The sequence below is a fragment of the Cervus elaphus genome, chromosome 4 (assembly GCF_910594005.1).
Source record: "Cervus elaphus chromosome 4, mCerEla1.1, whole genome shotgun sequence".
NCBI lineage: Eukaryota > Metazoa > Chordata > Mammalia > Artiodactyla > Cervidae > Cervus > Cervus elaphus.
In genome coordinates, this window is record NC_057818.1 from 53917816 (window position 1) to 53937485 (window position 19670).

General features: G+C 50.2%; 1 protein-coding gene across 1 annotated transcript in view; it reads right to left on the bottom strand.

The window, feature by feature from the left end:
- Window positions 1–3832: 3832 nt before the first annotated feature.
- The window catches only part of NOVA2 (NOVA alternative splicing regulator 2), a 31120-nt gene continuing 15282 nt past the window's right edge, over window positions 3833–19670 (bottom strand). Inside the window, exons 3-4 of the mRNA XM_043899549.1 lie at window positions 18681–18847; window positions 3833–11061 (exon numbers count right to left, since the gene is read on the bottom strand). Of these exons, the coding sequence (XP_043755484.1) occupies window positions 9979–11061; window positions 18681–18847 (1250 nt within the window). The 3' untranslated portion in view covers window positions 3833–9978. The remainder of the gene's footprint in view (window positions 11062–18680; window positions 18848–19670) is intronic.

The following is a 19670-nucleotide window of genomic DNA, read 5'->3' on the forward strand; positions in this document are numbered from 1 at the left end:
GGGATCTTTCCAACCCAGGGATCGAACCCAGGTCTCCTGAATTACAGGCAGATTCTTCACCATCTGAGCCGCCTAATAACCCCCTTTCTGCTGGATTTTTTTTTTTTTTTTTTTTGCTGTCACTGAGCAATAATAACAGGTACAGAGACAAGGTAGAAAGAGAGCCAGACACAGGCAGAAACAGGAAAAGTGATCAGAGAGGCACGCAGAGACCTCTCATCTTCTAGCAGAGACTAGGAGAGAGAACTTTCAGGGATATGATGGGATGGAATTAAAAGGAAAAAAGAAAGAGTGATGGAAAGGAAGAAGATGTTCTGAGTGAGACAGATATCCAGAGAAATACTGGAGGTAAACTGAGGCAGAGAGGAGCATAAGCAGAGACAAGGACAGGGGAGCAGAAAGTGACACAGAGACCTTCCCTGAATGCTGGAGTGGGAGTGTGGGTAGAGAGGACCGGTTAGCGACTAAACTCGGGAAGGCATGGCAGTAGGAGGCAGGAGGATGGAGAGGGTGCTGGAGAGGGAGGTCTCTGACTTGTCAGAATCCCCAAGGCCCTCCTCCCCTCCCAAGTTTCCCAGAAGAATGATGGAGCATTCTTTTGACGGAAGGTCTCTTTTCCCAAAGCCCCAACTTCAACAAGCCTGCCCAAGGAAGGAGTAGTGACCCTAGATGTAGTCCTCACGTCTGTAACTTGTCACTGGTCTTACCCTGAAAGACCAATCCCCTGATGACTTGGGAAAGGGTGACAATGGTGATGTAACCACTTTTGATGTCTGAGGCAGATTCCTGAGGGTAGTGGAAAGCTGAAGAACTAACAGGAGTGGAGGGATCGGAGGGAGGCTTGAAGAGAGGGAGGCTTTGTGAAAAAGAGGGGGCCTTAGAGACGGAGAGTTAGGGATAATGAGACAGAGAGATGGAGAGACCCAGGGGCATAGAGAGGCAGCGGGCCAGGCATGCTGGATTTAGGATTCCAGACGGTGGACTTGGATGACCCAGCTCCTCTGACTACCTCTGATTTTATTGTGGTTACTCAGATCTCTCTCTCTTCTCCTCCCTCTAGGGTTGCCAAATAAAATACAGGATGCCCAGTGACACTTAACCTAATATATTTTTAAAACCCTTCTGATTTAATTAACTTGGTGACATTGCAATGTGGAATCTTAATTCCCTGACCAAGGATCAAACCTATGCCTCCTGTAGTGGAAGCGCACTGGACCACAAGGGGAGTCCCTTGAACTAATATTTTAAGAACTAATATTGTAGTAGATGGATGGCCCCAATATGTCATGGGATATGCTTACACTTAAGAAAATTAATTTTTTTAAAAATTTGAAATTTAAACCTCACTGGACATACAAGATTTTTATTTGCTAAGTCTGGCAACCCTGTCTCCATCTCTCTTTCTGCCTCGTTTCCATTTCTGGTTTGTGCTTGGTTTCTGTCTATACCAGTCTACCTCTGCCTCTCTGTTCACTCTTAATGACCTTGCAATGGCCTCTCAGAGCCACCCCTGATGCCTCTCCCCCACATCCCCACCCAGGCTCCCTCCTCCCTCCATCCTCCCACCCCAGCCCTGTCTCTAGGGCCATCTCTCTCCTCCAGGCAACTCCCCCATCTTCTTTCTTCATCTCTCTTCTCATAGAGGTTCCTCCCCTCAATTCTCCCCCTCCCCTACCAGAGGAGATCTAGAGCCTTTGGGGAAGTTAGGAATGCCCCCTTACTCACCTTCATCCTGATTTCATCACCTTTCTTTTCCATCTCCTGGACCAGAGAGGCCATGAGAGTTTTTGCAAGTCACACAGCAGAACTGAGACCAAACTCCACCTCCCCAACCCCCAGCCCCCAAACCCTTCCAAGTTTCTGGGTTCCTGGTGGAAAATTCCTTTACTTTTCCTGAAAATGGGCCTGGCTTGGTGATATTTCTGAATATCAGATAATCCTGGAGGGTCACAGGCCAGGACCAGAAGTGCCTGTGACACAAGGGACGGGAGACTTTTGAGCATCTATACTATGTGCTGAGTTGGAGATATGATGCTCAGCCTGTACATACAAGAGCTATGACTTATCATGGTCATTGCCATGTCCCCAGGACTGAGAACATAGTAGGTGCTCAATAAATGTCTGTTGAATGAATGAATGAATGGATGAGTGAATGAATGAAAAAACACACCCCAAGCAGTTGAGGATGCCTCTTCATGTCTGCCTTGCTCCTCATCCCCATGGATGTCTCTTACTTTGTCCTAGCCTCTCTCTCCTTTTTCCTCTCATCCTGTCTCTTGGTTTCTGTCCTCCTCTAGAATCATTTTTATTGTTATCTTTCAACTGGAAGGGATGCTCCAGTGAAGATGATGTGCTAAGTACCATGTATCGGGTACTATGAAGTGATTTGCTTTTGGAGTCCTAAATGGTAAGTACAGCTTGATCAGGTGTTTTCCAGATGTGGAGCTGGAGACCCAGAGAGAGGAAGTGAGGTGCCCTGGTTGGTCACACCACAATTACAGCGTGTGTGTGTGCTCAGTCATGTCCAACTCTCCGGCCCCATGGACTGTAGCCTGCAAGGCTTCTCTGTCCATGGGATTCTTCAGGCAAGAATACTGGAGTGGGTTGCCATTTACTACTTCAGGGGATCTTCCTGACTCCAGTCCAACCCAGGTCTCTAGCATCTCCTGCATTGGCAGGTGGACTCTTTATCACTGTGCCACCTGGGAAGCCCCTAAACCCATCTCCTTGTCTCTCCGCCTCAAACTTCATCTTTCCTCTTGCCCAGCACATCATCACCTGCCAAGAGGCATCTCTGACACCTCCAAGATGTAAGGATGTTAGCATTAAACATTTACAACATGGGTTGCAAACAAAAATGTGTCCGGGGCCAGGCGTGGGACACAAATGAACAGTAAGGGGGCTGAGACTACCTGCCTCAGATGTGGGAGTGACTGCCTCACTGCCCATCATGACCAGGTGACAATCAATACTCAGGCCACATCTGATTTCTCAAGAGGGGCTCATCCGCAGAAGAAGTCTCCTAAGGTTTAAATGCTGGCACCAAATTCACAGGAAATCCTTTTCAGGCTGAATGAGGTGATGTGTGCAGCAGACCTGCGTGCAGGCCTACGGTTTGCAACTCCTGAATTGTTTTCAGTCCCATGTGCCAGGCTCTGGGCTAAGGAAGAATTCCAGATCCCAGTAGTATGTCTGCTCCAGGAAGGCAGTGCTATTTGAGTCTCTTCTGCTAATCGCTTTATCTTCAGCACCTAGAACAGTGCCGTTCTCACAGTAGATGCTCAGTAATTTTTTTTTTTTTTTTTAGTGAATCCTAGCATAAACTACTAGCAATAATATTTTTAAGAAATGTTAAATGGAGGTTCAGCACCTCAAGGTCCCAAGGTGACATAGCAGCACGGGGATCTAAACTCACCTAACTCCAAAACCTTAACCCTGGGCTCTCCTGACTCTACTTGGGGTTGTGCCTTTGCTATGCTGTGTGTGTGTGTGTGAGAGTGTGTGTGTGTGTGTGTGTGTGTTGGTGCTGGTGGTGTTAATCCTGATTGGACACTGAGGTCCAGGGAGCTAAACCTGGATCACTGGCTCCCCTCAGACACACTTGCTCTGGGGGCTCACCCAGTCCAGAAAGAACAATCCATCCCTCCCCTCCCCTCTCTGGGGCCCATCCTCAGGGGTCCCCCCACCCGCCTCCCCTAGATTCCCAGAGCCCTGGGGGAAAGGGGGAAAGAATTCAGGATGAGGGTGGAGGTGGGGAGAGGAGGGAGAGGGAAGGGGATGGGTTAAGAAGGAGTGTGTGATGTCAAGCAAAAAAGACAACATTAGACACAGATGCTGAGATGGCGTTTATCGCGGCAAAAAAAGGTGAAGTCGCCGAGGGAGCAGGGGTGGGGGAAGGGGGTGTGGTGGGGGCCGGGGGTGGGGGCCATGGAAGCTAATACATGGTGCACTAGGTCACACGACGGACACTGGGGGGTGGGTGGGGAGGTGGGGGGTGGGCATGGCCCAGGCATGGCAATGGGGGGGAGGGGGAGAGGGAGGGCAGTGGGCTCCAGCCAGGAGCTTCTGAAGGTGGGGGGTGGGGTGGGCGGCGTCTCTGGTCGCAGAGGATGGAAGGAATCAGTTAGAGGGGGTTGAATGGAGGCACTGGAGGCGTGGCCACATGGCAGATGGTCTGGGCCCAAGAAGTGGAATGTGGGAATTGGGCAGCAGGCAGGGGACCAACCCTGGGCTTCAGGCTTTCAATCTAAGGATTGGGGTTATCCCAGGGGCCTTAGAGGTCCTCCAGTTACCCCCACTTTCCAAGACAGAGAACAAGCCTGGGAGAAGCTAGCTTGAGGTCCTAACAAGGATTTAACAATCAGCTCTCCAAAGATAGTCCTATCCCCATCCCCAGTCTTCTCCTCCCCTATCTGTCCCAGAGAAAGGGGAAAGATTCTAACTCCTCTGACTCCACCAGTATGTCATGCAGGCTCCTTACTGAACTTGGAGGATGAGCCCACTTCATAGATGGGGAAAACTGAATCATCCTTTCCACACCTCTCCCACCTCCCTGCCAGGGGATCTGTGCACCCCATCCCTTTAAGAGTTAATACTGATATATTGAAATCCTAAGCACTGGGGGCAGGTGAGGGGACACATCTTGGGATTCTCCCAAATCAAACTGGGATGTGGGCCATGCCTCCAATGGCCTGAGATGCCAACACAAAGAAAAAAAAATGACTCCCCACGTCCCCTGGCTCAAACCAGTACAAAAGTGACTATTTACAATGAAGGGGTGGGGAGTGGAGGGGGGCACAGAAAGCGGTGGGGCCAGAGTAAGCTCTCCATTCGGAGGCAGCCGCGCCCCGACCCTGCCTTTGAAAGGGACGAAGCCAAACAGCATAGTATTTATAAAGGGTCTCTATCCCCAGGCTGGGGAGGACCCTAGGGGTGAGGGACGGGGGTGGGGCATGGGATGGGGTGCGGGTGGGGTGGCAAGGGCGGTGGGAGGAGATGGAGGAAAGGTAGCCATTGCCCCTCGCCTCCCCCCTCCCCCACGCCGGACACACAGTTTTCCGTGGGATGAACACAGAAAGGGTTAATCAAAAAGAGTTCGATGAGCGAGTCTGACGGTCGAGAGGGGCGGGCTGGAGCAATGAAGCCGCAGGTCCCGGTGGCCGGTGGTGATGGAGTCACTTAGAAGATGAGAGGTTGGTGGTTTTGGGGGTGGGGGGAAGGAGAAAGGGGAGGGGAGGGGCATAAGGAGGTTCCCCCCCGCAGTTATCTCTGGGAGAAAAGTGTCCTGGACTGGCTGAGAAGGGGTTAAAAACCAGCAGCCTTCACCACCCCCACCCCCACCGAGACTGTCCCCAACTCCCTCCCTGCCACCCAGCAATCCCCCACGCAAGGGGCAGCGGGCACTGACACCACACACACACCTGCGGCGGCACCGCGGGGAGGACACCCCCCCCCCCCCCCCCCCCCCCGCCAACCTCCACTACGGCGTCCAGGCGGCTGACTGCGGTGGAGCGGAATCGCGATAGAAGAGCTGGCTGTCGCGACTCCACGAGAGCCCAGACCAGCCTCCTCGGCCCCGCAGCGCCCCAACTCGGGCATCGCGCTCCGCTTCTCCCCACCGTGACATCCAGTTCAGGCTTTCGAGACAACCAGCTTTTGGGGTTCCTGACGGCAGGGCGGGCAGGTGCTGTGACCAGCAGCGAAAGCCTGCCTGACTGTGGTGATCGGTGTGCACCCAAATCAGCAGCCTGGACGCCCCGAATGCCAACCTCATCGCCACTCTTAGTTAACACCTTCTTTTTCCACCGCTCCGTCCATCACTGCCTCTATTCCTGGTACTGAAAGAGCAATACTCAGCGTGGGGGAATCCTCTCACTTTCCAAACAGCAGGCCACCAATCAGAAACAAAATCAGGAGGGTGAGGGATGGAGGAACAGGCAGGAGAAACAAAACAAGGGGATGTTGAGTGATTTCAGGTTAGGAAGGGGGAGAAGAAATACCACTCTGAGAAAAGTGATACCGTATTCTTCCGAGTATAGGTCCCCCACTGTCTGTTAAGTCGACTCTAACCAAACTCCATTTGGGCTACCCATAATTCCCACCTACAAGGCATTAGGGCAGATAAAGATGGCACGATCTTTGCCTTCTGATCCCTTAATAATTATTGCAGTGAAGCCTCCTTGCCCATGCAGAGATGGCCGGGACAGGGTGGAAGAAGGCAGCTGGGGCAGGTTGGCTCAGAGCCCCCTGGGACGGGGGATGAAGGAGGTGAATTTGGCACATTGAACCCCTTCTTGTCATAAGTGCTTTGAGGTCCTTCTCTCGAATCCAGTTGGCACCATCCCTCAGGCCAGCAGAGGAGGGGTTGAGCTTGCCTCCGCCTCCCCAATTTCTATGGATCTGCCTGAAGGAGGTGAGTGGGGTTCTCCCCAGCTGGTGGAAATTGGGGGATCCAAAAGATTAGGAGTTAAATGAAGGGGAGGTGTTGTTTGTTTTTTTTTTTTTTCTCTCTTTTGTTTTTTCTTACAAAGATTCTAAGAAAACTTGGGGGTGGGAGGGGTGAGGAAGGGAGACCCAGTTAAGCTAAGTGTGCACAGACTTTTTTTCAACACCTCTTAGGGGCCTCCTCAAAGAGAGAGGGTCCCATTTCCTCCCCTCTATCTGAGGTTCCCTCCCCCCAGAGCGGCTCAGTTCCAAGGAAGTTTGGCACTTTTTTTTAATTAATGGGAAACAGAGGAAAGGAGAGGGTTGAGAGTTGAGGAAAAAGACAGACATAGACAAAGATAGAGACAGGACAGGTAACAATGGGAACCACGGGGAGAGAAAGTGAAAGTCTTAGGGAACCAGAGAGGGAGGAAAATGCTGGGTTGGGGTGGGTGTTGGGGGCTGGAGGGCAAATAGGAAAGAAAAAGGAAACAATTCAATGCAGCAAACACTTATTAAGCACCTGTTGGGTGCTGAAGAGCAGGGTGCAGGGAGGCCACTCAGAGTCTCTCAGATCTGATTGGCTAACAGGGAAGGGGGGAAGAGGTGATGGGTTTTTCAATGATTCCCCATCGCTGACCCCACATCTGCGTCCCCTCTGGACAAACTGCAGCACAAAAGATTGAGGTCAGATTGCAGAAGGGACTTTCCAGGGATGGGGAAGACAGTGGAGTGGTAAAATGGGGAAAGGTGTGTGGCTCTCCACTCACCAACACAGTGAGTGAACTAGCTGACTGAGCTAGCAAACTACCTTTCAGATAGCCCTGGCTGGTGGGGTAGGGGGTCCCCGAAAAATGTGAATAGGGAGGGGGCTGTCACACAGATACCCCAAGGGAACACTTTTCAGGAGGCCCAGCCTCCAGAGATGTGTCTGTGTGAGAGGAGTACTGGATCCCACTGATTGGGACCCAGAAATAGGTCTACAGAAAGCATCTGACAAGCTAGAAGGGCAGCTGAGGATGCAAATGATATGCAAATGAGTGCTTTTAAATCCCACCTCCCCACTCCCAGACCTTACTTCACCTCTTCCTGGCTCCTTCCCCCTGCTTATGGGGGCCTGGGGAGTTGTAGGGGGTAAATTCCAGCTTGATACTGCAGTCTCCACATGTGGGTGGAGATGCTGTGAAATACTCTAAGGTCTTTTGAGAGGTGGAGGGGAGCAGTGGCCCATAGGACCACCTCCACCTCCTACCCCAAGAGCCCCCAACTGCAGAAGATATGTACAAGGTTACATCAATAATCGTTTTGGCACTCAAATCTCCATCCGGGTTTAGTCTGGAGATTAGGGGTGACGGCAGCAGCGATGGGAGGTGAAGGATGGGGAAATGGGACCTGCCCCCTACCCTGGAGATGAAGAGGGCATGGAAAAAGTCACCCTAGTGCCCAAGCTACAGCCTCCCATCAGGGCTGTGGTGGGAAATTCAGTGCAAGGTACCTTGAAGGCTATTGCTTTCTAGGGATTTTCACATTTTGATTTGGGGGTGGCTCTCTAGCAAGGGGCAGGGGTCTCCCAGGCTTTAGGGGTAGGAATTGTCTCTGGCTTTTCTCCTCTCCTTCTCTGGGAGAGAGACGAGGAGGCCGGATTCCCCCAAAGCCATGGAGAAGAGAAGGGTCTGGAAGACCTATGAGGGGGACAATTGGGGGAGAGGGTGGGCAGGGGGTGCCCCTCCCCCAGAGATGCTGATGATGGAACCAGGGCACTAGGGTCCCTGCTTTGGGCTGGAGGAAGTGGAAGTGGTCTCCATGAGGGAGGGGGAGATGGACGGGGTAGAGGTGGGTCTCAGCTCTCCTAAGTCCATAGGGTTGTCAGGCCCTGAGATCTCAGCCTGCCAACAAGGCCTTAGAGCTGACCACAGCCGCAGTGCCCAGGGAGCCACTCTCAAACCAACTCTCAAGGCTGCCTGGCTTGGCAGACTTCATCAGAACATTCTAGATCCTCAGAGTCTATGGTGAGAACACCAAAACATGCCTATCCATCAGAGACCACCAAAGTACTCCAGTCTGCCGGAAACCACAAATCAATCTAATGCATTAGACCACACAAAGCATTCCAGCTCAAGGGACTCTACCATGGCTCACTGCATTCTCCTTGGCCACCGTGGCCTGACAGAGCCACCATACATTTGGCTCACCAGACTTAATGAAACAAAGCCACGCAGACACAAGCATGCACACAAAAGGCGGGGGTGGGAAAGAGGGTCTTTAACAGTTTTCACCAGCTCCATCTCCCACCCCTCCCTGCCAGGTGAGTTCTGACTTGGTGTGTTTGGATGGAGGTGACCCCGAAAATAGTGGGTCTTTTTCCTTATAGTCCTCCAAATAAGATCCAAGTCCCACGCCTTATTCTTCTAGGAAGACCTCCAGGCCAAGACCCACCACAGAGGGGTGTGGGTAGAGGAGGATCAGTGACTGGCCATGGCCTGATACAGGAAGTGCATGCTTCATCCCAGTGACGTCATAGGAAGTAACCTAGAGACACCACAGGAAGTGCATGCCCTTGCGACATCTCCGAAGTAACCTTCAAGGAAGGCTCATTGAGACATCACAGGAAGTACCTGTCTCTCCTATCATCACAGGAAGTGACCTCTGGGGAACTACTTCCTGGGACATTATACAAAGTGCCAGAAGCACCCCAGGAAAGTACTTGACTCAGTGACATCACAACAAAGACCTTCATACCCATTACTCTAGGAAAAGCCATAGGAGATGCCACAGGAAGTTGTTCCAGCCTCTTGCCAGTCTTGCCCACCGGACTGGCCCAACCCCAGAGCCGGCCTTATTCCCAGCAGCACCACACCCCTCCCTGCCCCGCCGCCCCCCCCCCCCCCATACAACCTGACAACAAAAGAGTTGAAAAGGCCCACCTAGGAGGGGCAACTCCAGCAGTGGGGGAGAGTAGCTGAGAAAATCTGGGAACTCTGGGGTCCTTGCTCCAAATACCCCATTTCAACTCACACTCCTCTGCTACCTCTGCTTCCGTCATGTCCCTCAGATCCGGAGCTGAAAGCAGGAGAGGCCCGTCATTCTAGGTGACCCAGAGGCTCCTCCCCTCCTCCCATATGGAAACAAAAAGCTTATAAAGGGGGGAGGGGAAATCCTTATCAAAGGAGGGGGAAAAAAAGGAGGGAAAGAAAAGAGAAAATAACGCTTTGTTTTCTATTAAAATCAACAAAATGCAATATATACAGATATCACACAGACCTGGGCCCTGGGAGAGGAGGGTCAGGCCCAGTCAAGCATAGGGAGGAAGGGAAGAAGGGGTCAGTTCAGGGCTGGGGAGGGAGCTTCTTGGCCCCGTCCCCAGCCATCACTCAATCCTGCCTATGACTACCAGAAAAGGGGTGGGGGGGAGTGCAGTCAGGCCTACCCCAGCCCCATCCCAAGAGGAGCAGGACTATACCGAGCTGAGGTCAGGAGTTGGGGGAGGGGGAGGAGGAGAAGGAGGAGGGGGAGGAGGAGGGACAGGGAGCCAGGTGGGAGCACACACCACAGGCCTCATCCCACTTTCTGGGGGTTTGAGGCCCTCACTCCCTGCTCGTAGGTGACCCGCTGGCTGATGAGGTATTGAGCGGCTTGCGTGGCCGCGGGGCTGCCCGTAATGGTGACCCGCCGGTTCCGCGTGCCTGGCAGGAACTCGCCCTTCTTGGAGATCTGGATGCGGGCGCCTGTCAGCTCCTGGTACTCCACCAACGTCTTGCCCCCCTTGCCCAGGATGGCTCCCACCAGGTTCTCAGGCACCGCAATCTCCACCAGCTCCTTGGCACTCTCGGCAGCCAACTTCTCCGCCGTCAGGAAGCCCCCAGCCGCCCCCGCTGCAGCCGCAGCGGCCACCAGCGGGCCGCCCCCTCCGCCGGCCCCGCCGCCCGCCCCGGCCCCGAGGTAGCCGTTGGCGGCCGCGGCCAAGGCGAAGGACCCCAGGGCTCCCGGCGGCGGGGGTGGAGGCGGAGCAGCCCCTCCCGCTGGCCCGGCCCCTGCTTCGCCGGCGTAGGACGCCAGGAGGTTGGCGGCCGCGGCGGCAGCAGGGTTGGCACCGGCGGCCACGGCGGCCAGGACCCCGGAGGCTGCGGCCGAGTTGAGGCCCAGGCCGAGGGAGTTGGTGTTGTAGCCGTAACTGGCCAGCGTGTTGAGTGCCGTGCTGATGGCCAGCAGGTCGGTGCCCGAGAAGGCAGGCAGGGCGGCCGGAAAGGCCCCCACGCCCGCCAACCCCGCCGGGCCCAGCAGGCCCGAGGCGGCGGCGGCCGAGGCGGCGGCGGCGGCGGGCAGCACGTCGGCGGGGCTGGCGTACGGCGAGCCGGTGGGGTTGGAGTTGGCCACTGGCCCAGCCACGTTGGCGTAGCTGATATTCAGGCAGCTGCTGCTCTGGGGATCTTCCTGTACCTTCTGCACGATGGCGCTCACGGCCTTGTGCACCTGCTCGGGTTCGCCGCTGACCGTCACCACGCGCTCCTGCAGGTTGATGCCCTCCGGCTTCTGGGACAGCTGCACCCAAGCCCCCGACTGTTCCATCACGGCCTTCACGGTCGCTCCCCCCTTGCCGATGATTAGGCCCGCCGTGCTGTTGGGGACGATCAGCTTGGCCTGCGTGGGGAGCCAGAGGGAGGGTCTTTAGGGGCGGGGTCATCGGAGACTGAACAGCAATATTCGTGTAAGACTGGCCATCTCAAGGCATTTCCCACCCCTGGCTCTCAAGTGTCCAAAATCAGACCCAGCAAGCCCCCTGGATATGCACCAGTATGGTCCTACCGATTAGGAAAAAAAAATTTTTTTTAATCTAAATTAATTTTTTTGGCCACGCAGCATACAGGATCTTAGCTCCTCCATCAGGGATCGGACTTGTGTCCCCTCCAGTGGAAGCATGGATTCTTAACCACTAGACCACCAGGGAAGTCCTTGGTTAGAAATATTGACTTCCTTGGTGGTCCAGTGGTTAGGACTCTGCACTTCCACTGCAGGGGGTACAGGTTCGATCAGTGATGGAGGAGCTAAGATCCTGCACACTCTGCAGCACAGCTAAAAGAAAATAAATAAATAAAAATAATAGTGCAGAAATACTGAAATAGTTCCATATTTATTAGTTAAAAGAAAAAAGGAGCTAGTACTCCAACTCCCCTCGGTAGCCTCTCAGCCACCCTGTCCTTGGGACTCCTGGGTCCTCCTTACATCCAGCACCTAAAAGTTTAATGGCTGACCCAGAGGGAGCCCACCAGGACCCCACCCCAAGCTTACATTGGTGCCCATGTCCTTCTATATCATTAAGTACTCTGACTCCTAGCCTCAGAAAAGGCATCATTAGTTTCACTTTACAGATGAGCCACCCAAGGCCTAAGAGGTGAAGGGACTTGCCCCAAGGTTACCCAGAAGGAACTGAAATTCAGCCTCATGGATTACTGCTCCATTGTGCTTCCCACCCCATGACATGGTCACCTGGATTAACCTTTCTGTTGTTATGGATTGAATTGTTGCTCCCACCCATCCTAATTCACCTCTTGAGGTCCTAACCCCTTGTACCTCAGAATATGAATGTATTTGGAGATAGGGTCTTTAAACAGGCCTTGAAGATTAAGTGTGTTCATTAGGATGGACCCTAATCCAATATGGTTGATGTCCTTATAAGAAGAGACTAGGACACAGACACACAAATGGGGAGGACCATATGAAGACAGAGAGGAGGAGTTCTCTGGCTGCCTAGTGGTTAGAGCTCCTGGCTTTCACTGCCATGGCCCTCTGGGCTTTCATTGTCATGGCCCGGGTTCAATCCGTGGCTGGGGAACTGAGATCCTGCAAGCCATGAATATGGCAAAAAAAAAAAAAAAGAGAGAGAGAGAGGGAAAAAAAGCCATTTACAAGTCAAAGACAGAGGCCTCAGAAGAAACCAACACTGCCAACACCTAGAGCTCAGATTTCTCCTGATTTCTCAGATTCCTCCAGAATCGTGAGAGAATGAATTCTGTTGTTTACGCCACCCAGTTTGTGGAACCTTGTTATGACAGCCCTAGCAATCTTATACATGAAATGTATAATCTTATCTGTGAAATGATGGTAACAGAGCTTACATCAGAGAAGATGGAGTAAACTGGTCATGTTATATGATGGTCCCCCTTCTCAGCTGTAGAGCAGCCCATCCTTTGCAGCTACACATCAGATCAATCTTAACTCTAGTGGGGATATTTCAAAACCAAACGTCTCCTTTCACATCTCCAAGAGCATTTCTAAACAGAAGTCCCTCCTTTCCAGTGCTTCTCACATCCCCCCAGACCTGTGGGCTCAATCCTTGGAAGCTCTCATCTCTGCCTCTCCTTTTTAACCCTTAAACCTGACCCCAGTGGTGTCTGGGAAATTGTGGAAGTGGTTTTGGTTGCCGAGAAACAACTGGGGGCAGATGCGGGCACTCAGTGGGCAGGGCCAGAGATGTTTGCACACAGTAACGTGAGAGTCAGTTCCTGGCAATGAAGAACTGTCACAAGTTCTATATGACTTTTGAATGTCCCCCTGGACATTCATGCTGGTGAAAAGTCTGTTTATAAATCTCCCAACCCAGAACTGAACTTCATGCTACACGTTAAGTACCAAGTATTTTTTCCTTTTGCACAGTTTTAAGATCTATTGAAATTTTCAGGAATGTAACTACAGTATCAATAAGTCAAGATAAGGCTGTATTTTGTTTTGTTCTGAACTTTACCAACAGTCATTCATCATTTTAGAAAACTATGACATCATGCAAACTATTATATATAGAATGGATAAACAACAAGTTCCTACTGAATAGCACAGGGAACTATATGCAATACTCTGTGATAAACCATAATGGGAAAGAATATGAAAAAGAATGTATATATACAAATAACTGAATCATTCTGCCATACAGCAGAAATTAACCTAACAATATAAATCAACTACACTTCAATTAAAAAAAAGAAAACCATGACACTGGTAATAACGCCATCTGTATCATTTAAGTCTCCAATACTACGCTCTGGATCACCATGTTTCTTGCTGTGTCACTCAGGCCATGTTAGGTGTGAGCAGCTATTTCATTATTTCTTCTACTGTGGCCCTGCCTGAGCATTTACATATTAAAATTCATCTTGCTAAGTGTTAGCCACTCAGTCATATCTGATTCTGTGCAACCCCTTGGCTGTAGCCCACCAGGCTTCTCTGTCTATGCAATTCTCCTGGCAAGAATAGTGGAGTTGCCATTCCCTTCTCCAGGGGATCTTCCCCACCCAGGGATCAAACCCAGGTCTCCTGCATGGCAGGTGGATTCTTTACTGTCTGAGCCACCATATTAAAATTCATCTTATTTTATAACAAATCACCTTCCTTTCATTTCTCCTTTATGAAAAAATATTTAGGGATATAGGAAATGTACATCCGTACAGTGGAAGATTACAGTCAATTTAAACCAGTTGAAGGACTGATGCTTGCTACAACATGGATGAGCCTAGAAAACATTATGCTGTGTGAACGAAACCAGGCACAGAAGACCACATATTGTATAATTCCACTTATATGAATGTTCAGAACAGGCAAATCTATAGAGACAAAGGAGATTAGTGGTGGCTTAGGGCTGGGGTGGGGAGAGCTGGGAGGATTGAGGGGTAGTGTTTAAGGGGATCAAGATTTCCTTTTGAGGAAATGAAACTTCTAAAATTGATTGCGATGATGGATGCCCGGCTCTGAATACAATAAAGCCGTTGAACTGCACACTTTAAATAGGTCCAACGTATTTTTGTGGATTATATCTCAATACAATTGTTAAAAATTTTAGAGGTGTAGATATGCTTTCTCTTTATATAAATAGGCTCATTGTATATATAATTTCAGAGAGTAAAGTGGGCATGGGAAAATATTGGGTTGGCCAATAAGTTCGTTCCAGGTTTTCCATAAAATGCAATGGAAAAACCCAAATGAACTTTGTGGCCAACCTAATATATGCAGGAGAAAGCGGACATTGGGTCCTTCAAACAATCAAACAGGGCTGAGAACTGCTGCTCTACATGCTCTGTTCCCTGTTGATCTCTCTGATTTCAGTCTTTCCTTCCTCTTGCTTAGTTCATTGCAGACACACCAGACTCCTCGCAGTCCCTCCAACTCGCCAAGCTGCACCCAGACGCAGGGCCTTTGCACCAGCTGTTCCCATACCTGGAGTGCTTTTCCCCGGAAAAGAGGGCTTGCTACTCTCTTCATTCATTGCACAGATGCACCCCCTCAGAAACCCCTTCCCAGCCCACCCAGATTATCAAAGCTCATGTGTGTTTATTTTACGTCTCCATCATGGATATCTTCAGATTCTATAACTGCTAATTTCACATCTCTCGTATGATGTTGAGTGGACCCCTCAAAAGTCCAAAATGAAACTCATCTTCCTCCTCAAATGTGTTTCTGCCACAGTCTTCATTTCGGCACAGGGAAAATGCATCCTACAACTACTTGGTCCCAACCTTTTGGAGTCTTCTCTTTCCTTTACACTCAACATCCAATCAGCAATTTTGTTGGCTCTGCCTTCAAAAATATATCCTAGATTATGCTAGATTAAAAGAGATTAAGAAGGTATAACAGCCAAATGCAGCACATGAACATTGAATCTTTAATAAAAATAATCTATACATGTAAAAGACATTTTAGACAATCTGAATACGGACTTTTTATTAAGTAATATTATGAATTCAGTGTTAATTTTTATAAGTGTGATAAAAGTAATATAATAATAGGAGACTATCCTTGTTTTGGGGAGCTATACACTGAAGTATTTAGGGTGAAGACTAGTAAAATCTACAACTTATTTTCAAATAGATCAACAACAGGGACTTCTCTGGTGGTCTAGTGGTTAAGACTGCATGCTTCCAATATAGGGGGCGCAGATTTGATCCCTGGTTGGGAAACTAAGATCCTGCTTGCCTCTCAGTTCAGTCAAAAAAAAAAAATCAAGCTGATCAACAACAAAAAGAACCCCAAAGTCAATGTGTATGTCTGTGTGTAGAAATAAAGCAAATGTTAATAATTGGTGAGTCTAAGTGCAGTGTATAAGGAGTTCATTGTACTGTTCTTTAAACATTTTCCAAATAAAAAGTTAAGAGAAAAAAGGTACCCATACTTCCTTTCCTTTTTCTCCATCTTGTCTTCATAGTACTTTTCACTCTCTGACATCCTATACATTTTATTTATTTGCTTCTTTTCTGATTTCCCAGGGGAGAATTTAAGGTCCATAATAGCAGAAATCTTTGTCTTTATTGCTTACTGCTGGGTTCTCAGTGCCTAGACGAATGCCTGGCACATACTTAGCCAAGGGTGGGTGAATGATAGGTACACATGCAATGATTGTTGTCCCCAGGTGCAGACCTGTTTTTAAACCCCACATCTGTGGTACAGCCACCTAGGAAAACAGTCTTGCAGTTCTTCAAAAAGTTAAACGTAGGTTTTATCATATGACCCAGAAATTCCACCCTACATATTTACCCAAGAGGACTGAAAACAAATATCCATACATTTGTTCATTAGCAGCATAATTCATAATAGCTATAAAGTAGAAACATCCCACATTTCTATCAATTGATGAATAATAAACAAAATGTGGTATATCCATACAATGAAGTATTATTTGGCCATAAAAAGAATGAAGTTTTGATACACACCGCAGTATGGATTTGGGCTTCCCAGGTGGCCCTAGCGGTAAAGAACCTGCCGTCAATGCAGGAGATGTAGGAGTTGTGGGTTTGATCCCTGGGTCAGGAAGATCCCCTGGAGAAGGGAATGGCAACCCACTCTAGTATTCTTGCCTGAAGAATCCCCAAGAACAGAAGAGCCTGGCGGGCTATAGTCCATGGGGTCACAAAGAGTAGGACACAACTGAAGCGACTTAGCATGCACGCACGCACAGTATGGATGAATCTTAAAGACTTTATGTTAAGGGAAGGAAGCCCGACTCAGAATGCCACATTATATATCATTATGTATCCTTCAATTTACATAAACTATTCAGAATAGGCAAATCCATAGGCACTAAAAGTAGATCACTGGTGAAAGGGGCTGGGGCAGAGGCACTGGGGAATAGAAAATGACTATTAATGGGTATGGGGCTTTTTTGGGGGTGGTGAAAATGTTTTGGAATTAGTGGTGATCAACGCACAACTTTGTGAATATACTGAAACCACTGAATTAAACACTTTAAAATGGTGAACTTTACAGTATGTGGACTATATCTCAATACAGCTGTTATTTTATAGAAATCACTGGAAAAAGAGAAGTCTGACAAGTCAAGGGGATAGAACATTAGAATGTACAAAACCAGGCCTAAGAGTAAAGAGGGATTTAGTATGTGATACAGCATTTCAGAGCAACAGGAGAAGGATTAAAGCTTTCCATCCAAGAAATTGTGTTCAGTGAGGAACGGTGAAAGCAAAAGCCTTCACCTCTCTGTGCCTCCGTTTCCTCACTGCTGACATTGACATTACCGCAGCGGCTCTATTCAGGTCTTGGGGATATTCAATGACTAAGGTGACTCCATGGTGGTTGGCACAGAGGAAGCCCTCAGAAAACAGTAGCTGCCTTCACGATAGGCCCAGATTGCAAGACCACAGCATCTTAGATCTGCAGATGCAGTTCTATAGAATCCTGGATGTTAGAACAGTAGAATGTTAGAATAACATATTCCTCGAATCTTGGAATCACAGAGCCATAGAATTATAAGTGTCTTAGAGCCAGAAGGACCTCAGAGACCATCTGCCTCAGACGTTTGCAAGTCTGGAGATTTAAAAACAACAGTAACAATAAGCAGCAGCCGCAGCAGCCACTAATAACTGTATAAAGTAGGTACTATTATTAGCACATGTTATAGATTGGGTGGCTCAGATGATAAAGAATCTGCAAACTGTAGGGAAGCTGTGGCCTGCTGGTGGGAAGGGATTTAAGAGAGGGCCGGCTGGGCGCGAGGGGCGGAGTTGCTTCAGCACCAAGGACAGCAGCCGCGCTCCAAGCCTCATGCTCGCAGGTTTTGGGGGGATCGTTCCGTTTCGCAGTATTCTACCAGGGTTTGCTGCCCACCGTTTCCCCACGAACTCATAGAAACTCAGACCCGTGGTCTGTCCCATCTCAGGGCAACAGGATTTCCCAGGAATCCCAGTTTCCTTTTACCGAGGCCCTCTCTCCTACTTCCAAGCAGACGTCTGTTCAGGAACCCTCACAAGGGGGCTGTCTGCCTGCTCAGGGATCTCGCCCGTTTGCATCTTGTGCACACGTATACGGGAGTGGACAGAGGGAGAGCAAACGGGGAGTTTGCCGCAGCCAACTCCGTGCCCTGCTTCCGCTCGCCGGGTCAGGGCCATGTTGCCAGGGGCTTTGCAGGAAGCCCACCTCCCTGGTGTGCACAGGGGTCCTGGTAACCCGAGTAGCCCAGGAAGCGACTGACTGCTCTTGCACATCCCTCCGCCACGGCTTCCTGATAATGCAGGCAACCGGAAAGCTCTGCCCTCCTCCTTCCATCCCTCCTCAAGAGGGCTATGTAGCAGAAAGACCCGCCTCCTCTCTTCCTAAGGAAACACCATTTTCCCAAAATGGTGGCTAAACTCTTATCCAGTAACTAATGAACAGAGTGGGTAACAGTGCTGTGTTGCCTATGGATGGGGTGGTTACTTCCGGTGAGAACAGGAAGTGGGAAGCAGGCGGTTTTGACAGACAATGGGATGAGGTGGAAGAGGGAAGGGGATCTGGTAAATCTTAGGAGGAAGGGATAAATAAGGGGATCTCGGTCAGATTCTCCCAGACCTTCATTCTCCCTCTGAATCAAATCATTCTAATAAGAGGTCTGGCGTCCTCAGGCTGACTCTCTTTACGAACCAATACCATGTATTTGATTGATAAATGTTTTATAGCTTATTCTGCCATTGAAGTGGTCTTTCCAGGTGGCTCAGTGGTAAAGAATATGCCTCCCAAACAGGAGATGCAGGTTCAGTCCCTGGATCGGGAAGATCTCCTGGAGAAGAAACGGCAACTCACTCCAATATTCTTGTCTGGGAAATCCCTTGGACAGAGGAGCCTGATGGGCTACTGTCCATGGGGTCGTAAAAAATCAGACAGGACTTCACAGCCAAAAAACTACCACCATGCCACTGAACCCTCCTTGCAAACCGGTGACATGGAAGAAGTGCTTTCTCTCAGATCCCACCAGCTTTTACAAAAACCCAGCCTCTATCCCTGCTAACCTGCTTGGCTCTGTCAGGATTCATTGTGGTCTGGGGCTGAAGGATATTGACCACCTCAGGCTTGGTCATCGCTTGTGGGATTTCTCGGACCTTCTCGGCAATAAAGCTGTGCACAGCATTCAAGGCCTCTGCTGTGCCCTGTACCAGACATACTCTCTCTGTGGTTCCTGTTGAGCAAGGAAGAGAGGGGTCACACTCATCAGAAGGAGAGTGAGTGGAATTCCTGTTTTATTATCTTCACTTCCTCTCCCTCCCTTAAAACAAACCCAGGGGATGGAAGAATGATGCTTAAGTGCTTTGCTATGCCCACAACAGCCCTGGGCAAGGGAGACAGGGCTCAGCTGCCTCTTCCCAGTCCTTGCTGGCTCTCGGTTGCTTTGGCAACCATTCACTCACTGCCCCCCCCCCCCACCTTCTAGAAGCCGAGAGCTCAGGCCTGCAACGGTTGCCACAGTAACTGGAACCCCCTTATCGGTGTGGCTGGCCGGGTCCTCAGCCCACCCCCAGGGGGATGAGGGACGAGGCCCCGTTGCCTTGGCAACCCCTGAAAGCCTGCAGCGACGGCCTCTGGGCTTTTGGAGAGGATGGGGAAGGGCTGGGGGATGGGGGAGACAGCAGAGAGGCCTGAGTGCCTGCCTGGACCCACCAGATGGAGGGCTGAGGGGTGGGGGAGGGCAAGGGTGGGGAGAGGGGAGAGCAGAGTGGGTCAAAGACAACTCATGGAAGAGTGGAGATGGGGATACAGAAAGGACGGCGGGGTGCCTCTGCTGGCGATTCTCCAGATATTTGTGGCGGTTCTGACCTGGGCATCCTTGGGGTGTGTGTGTGTGTGTGTGTGTGTGTGTGTGTGTGTATTGGGGTGGGTAGCAGAGAGAAGAGGTGCTAATTCTAGGTGATGTTGGGATATATATGTATGAAAGAGAGACTCTGGGTGACACTGACCAGTGCAAACACATCTGTGAGGCTGTTTGGGTGAGTGTGTGTGTGTGT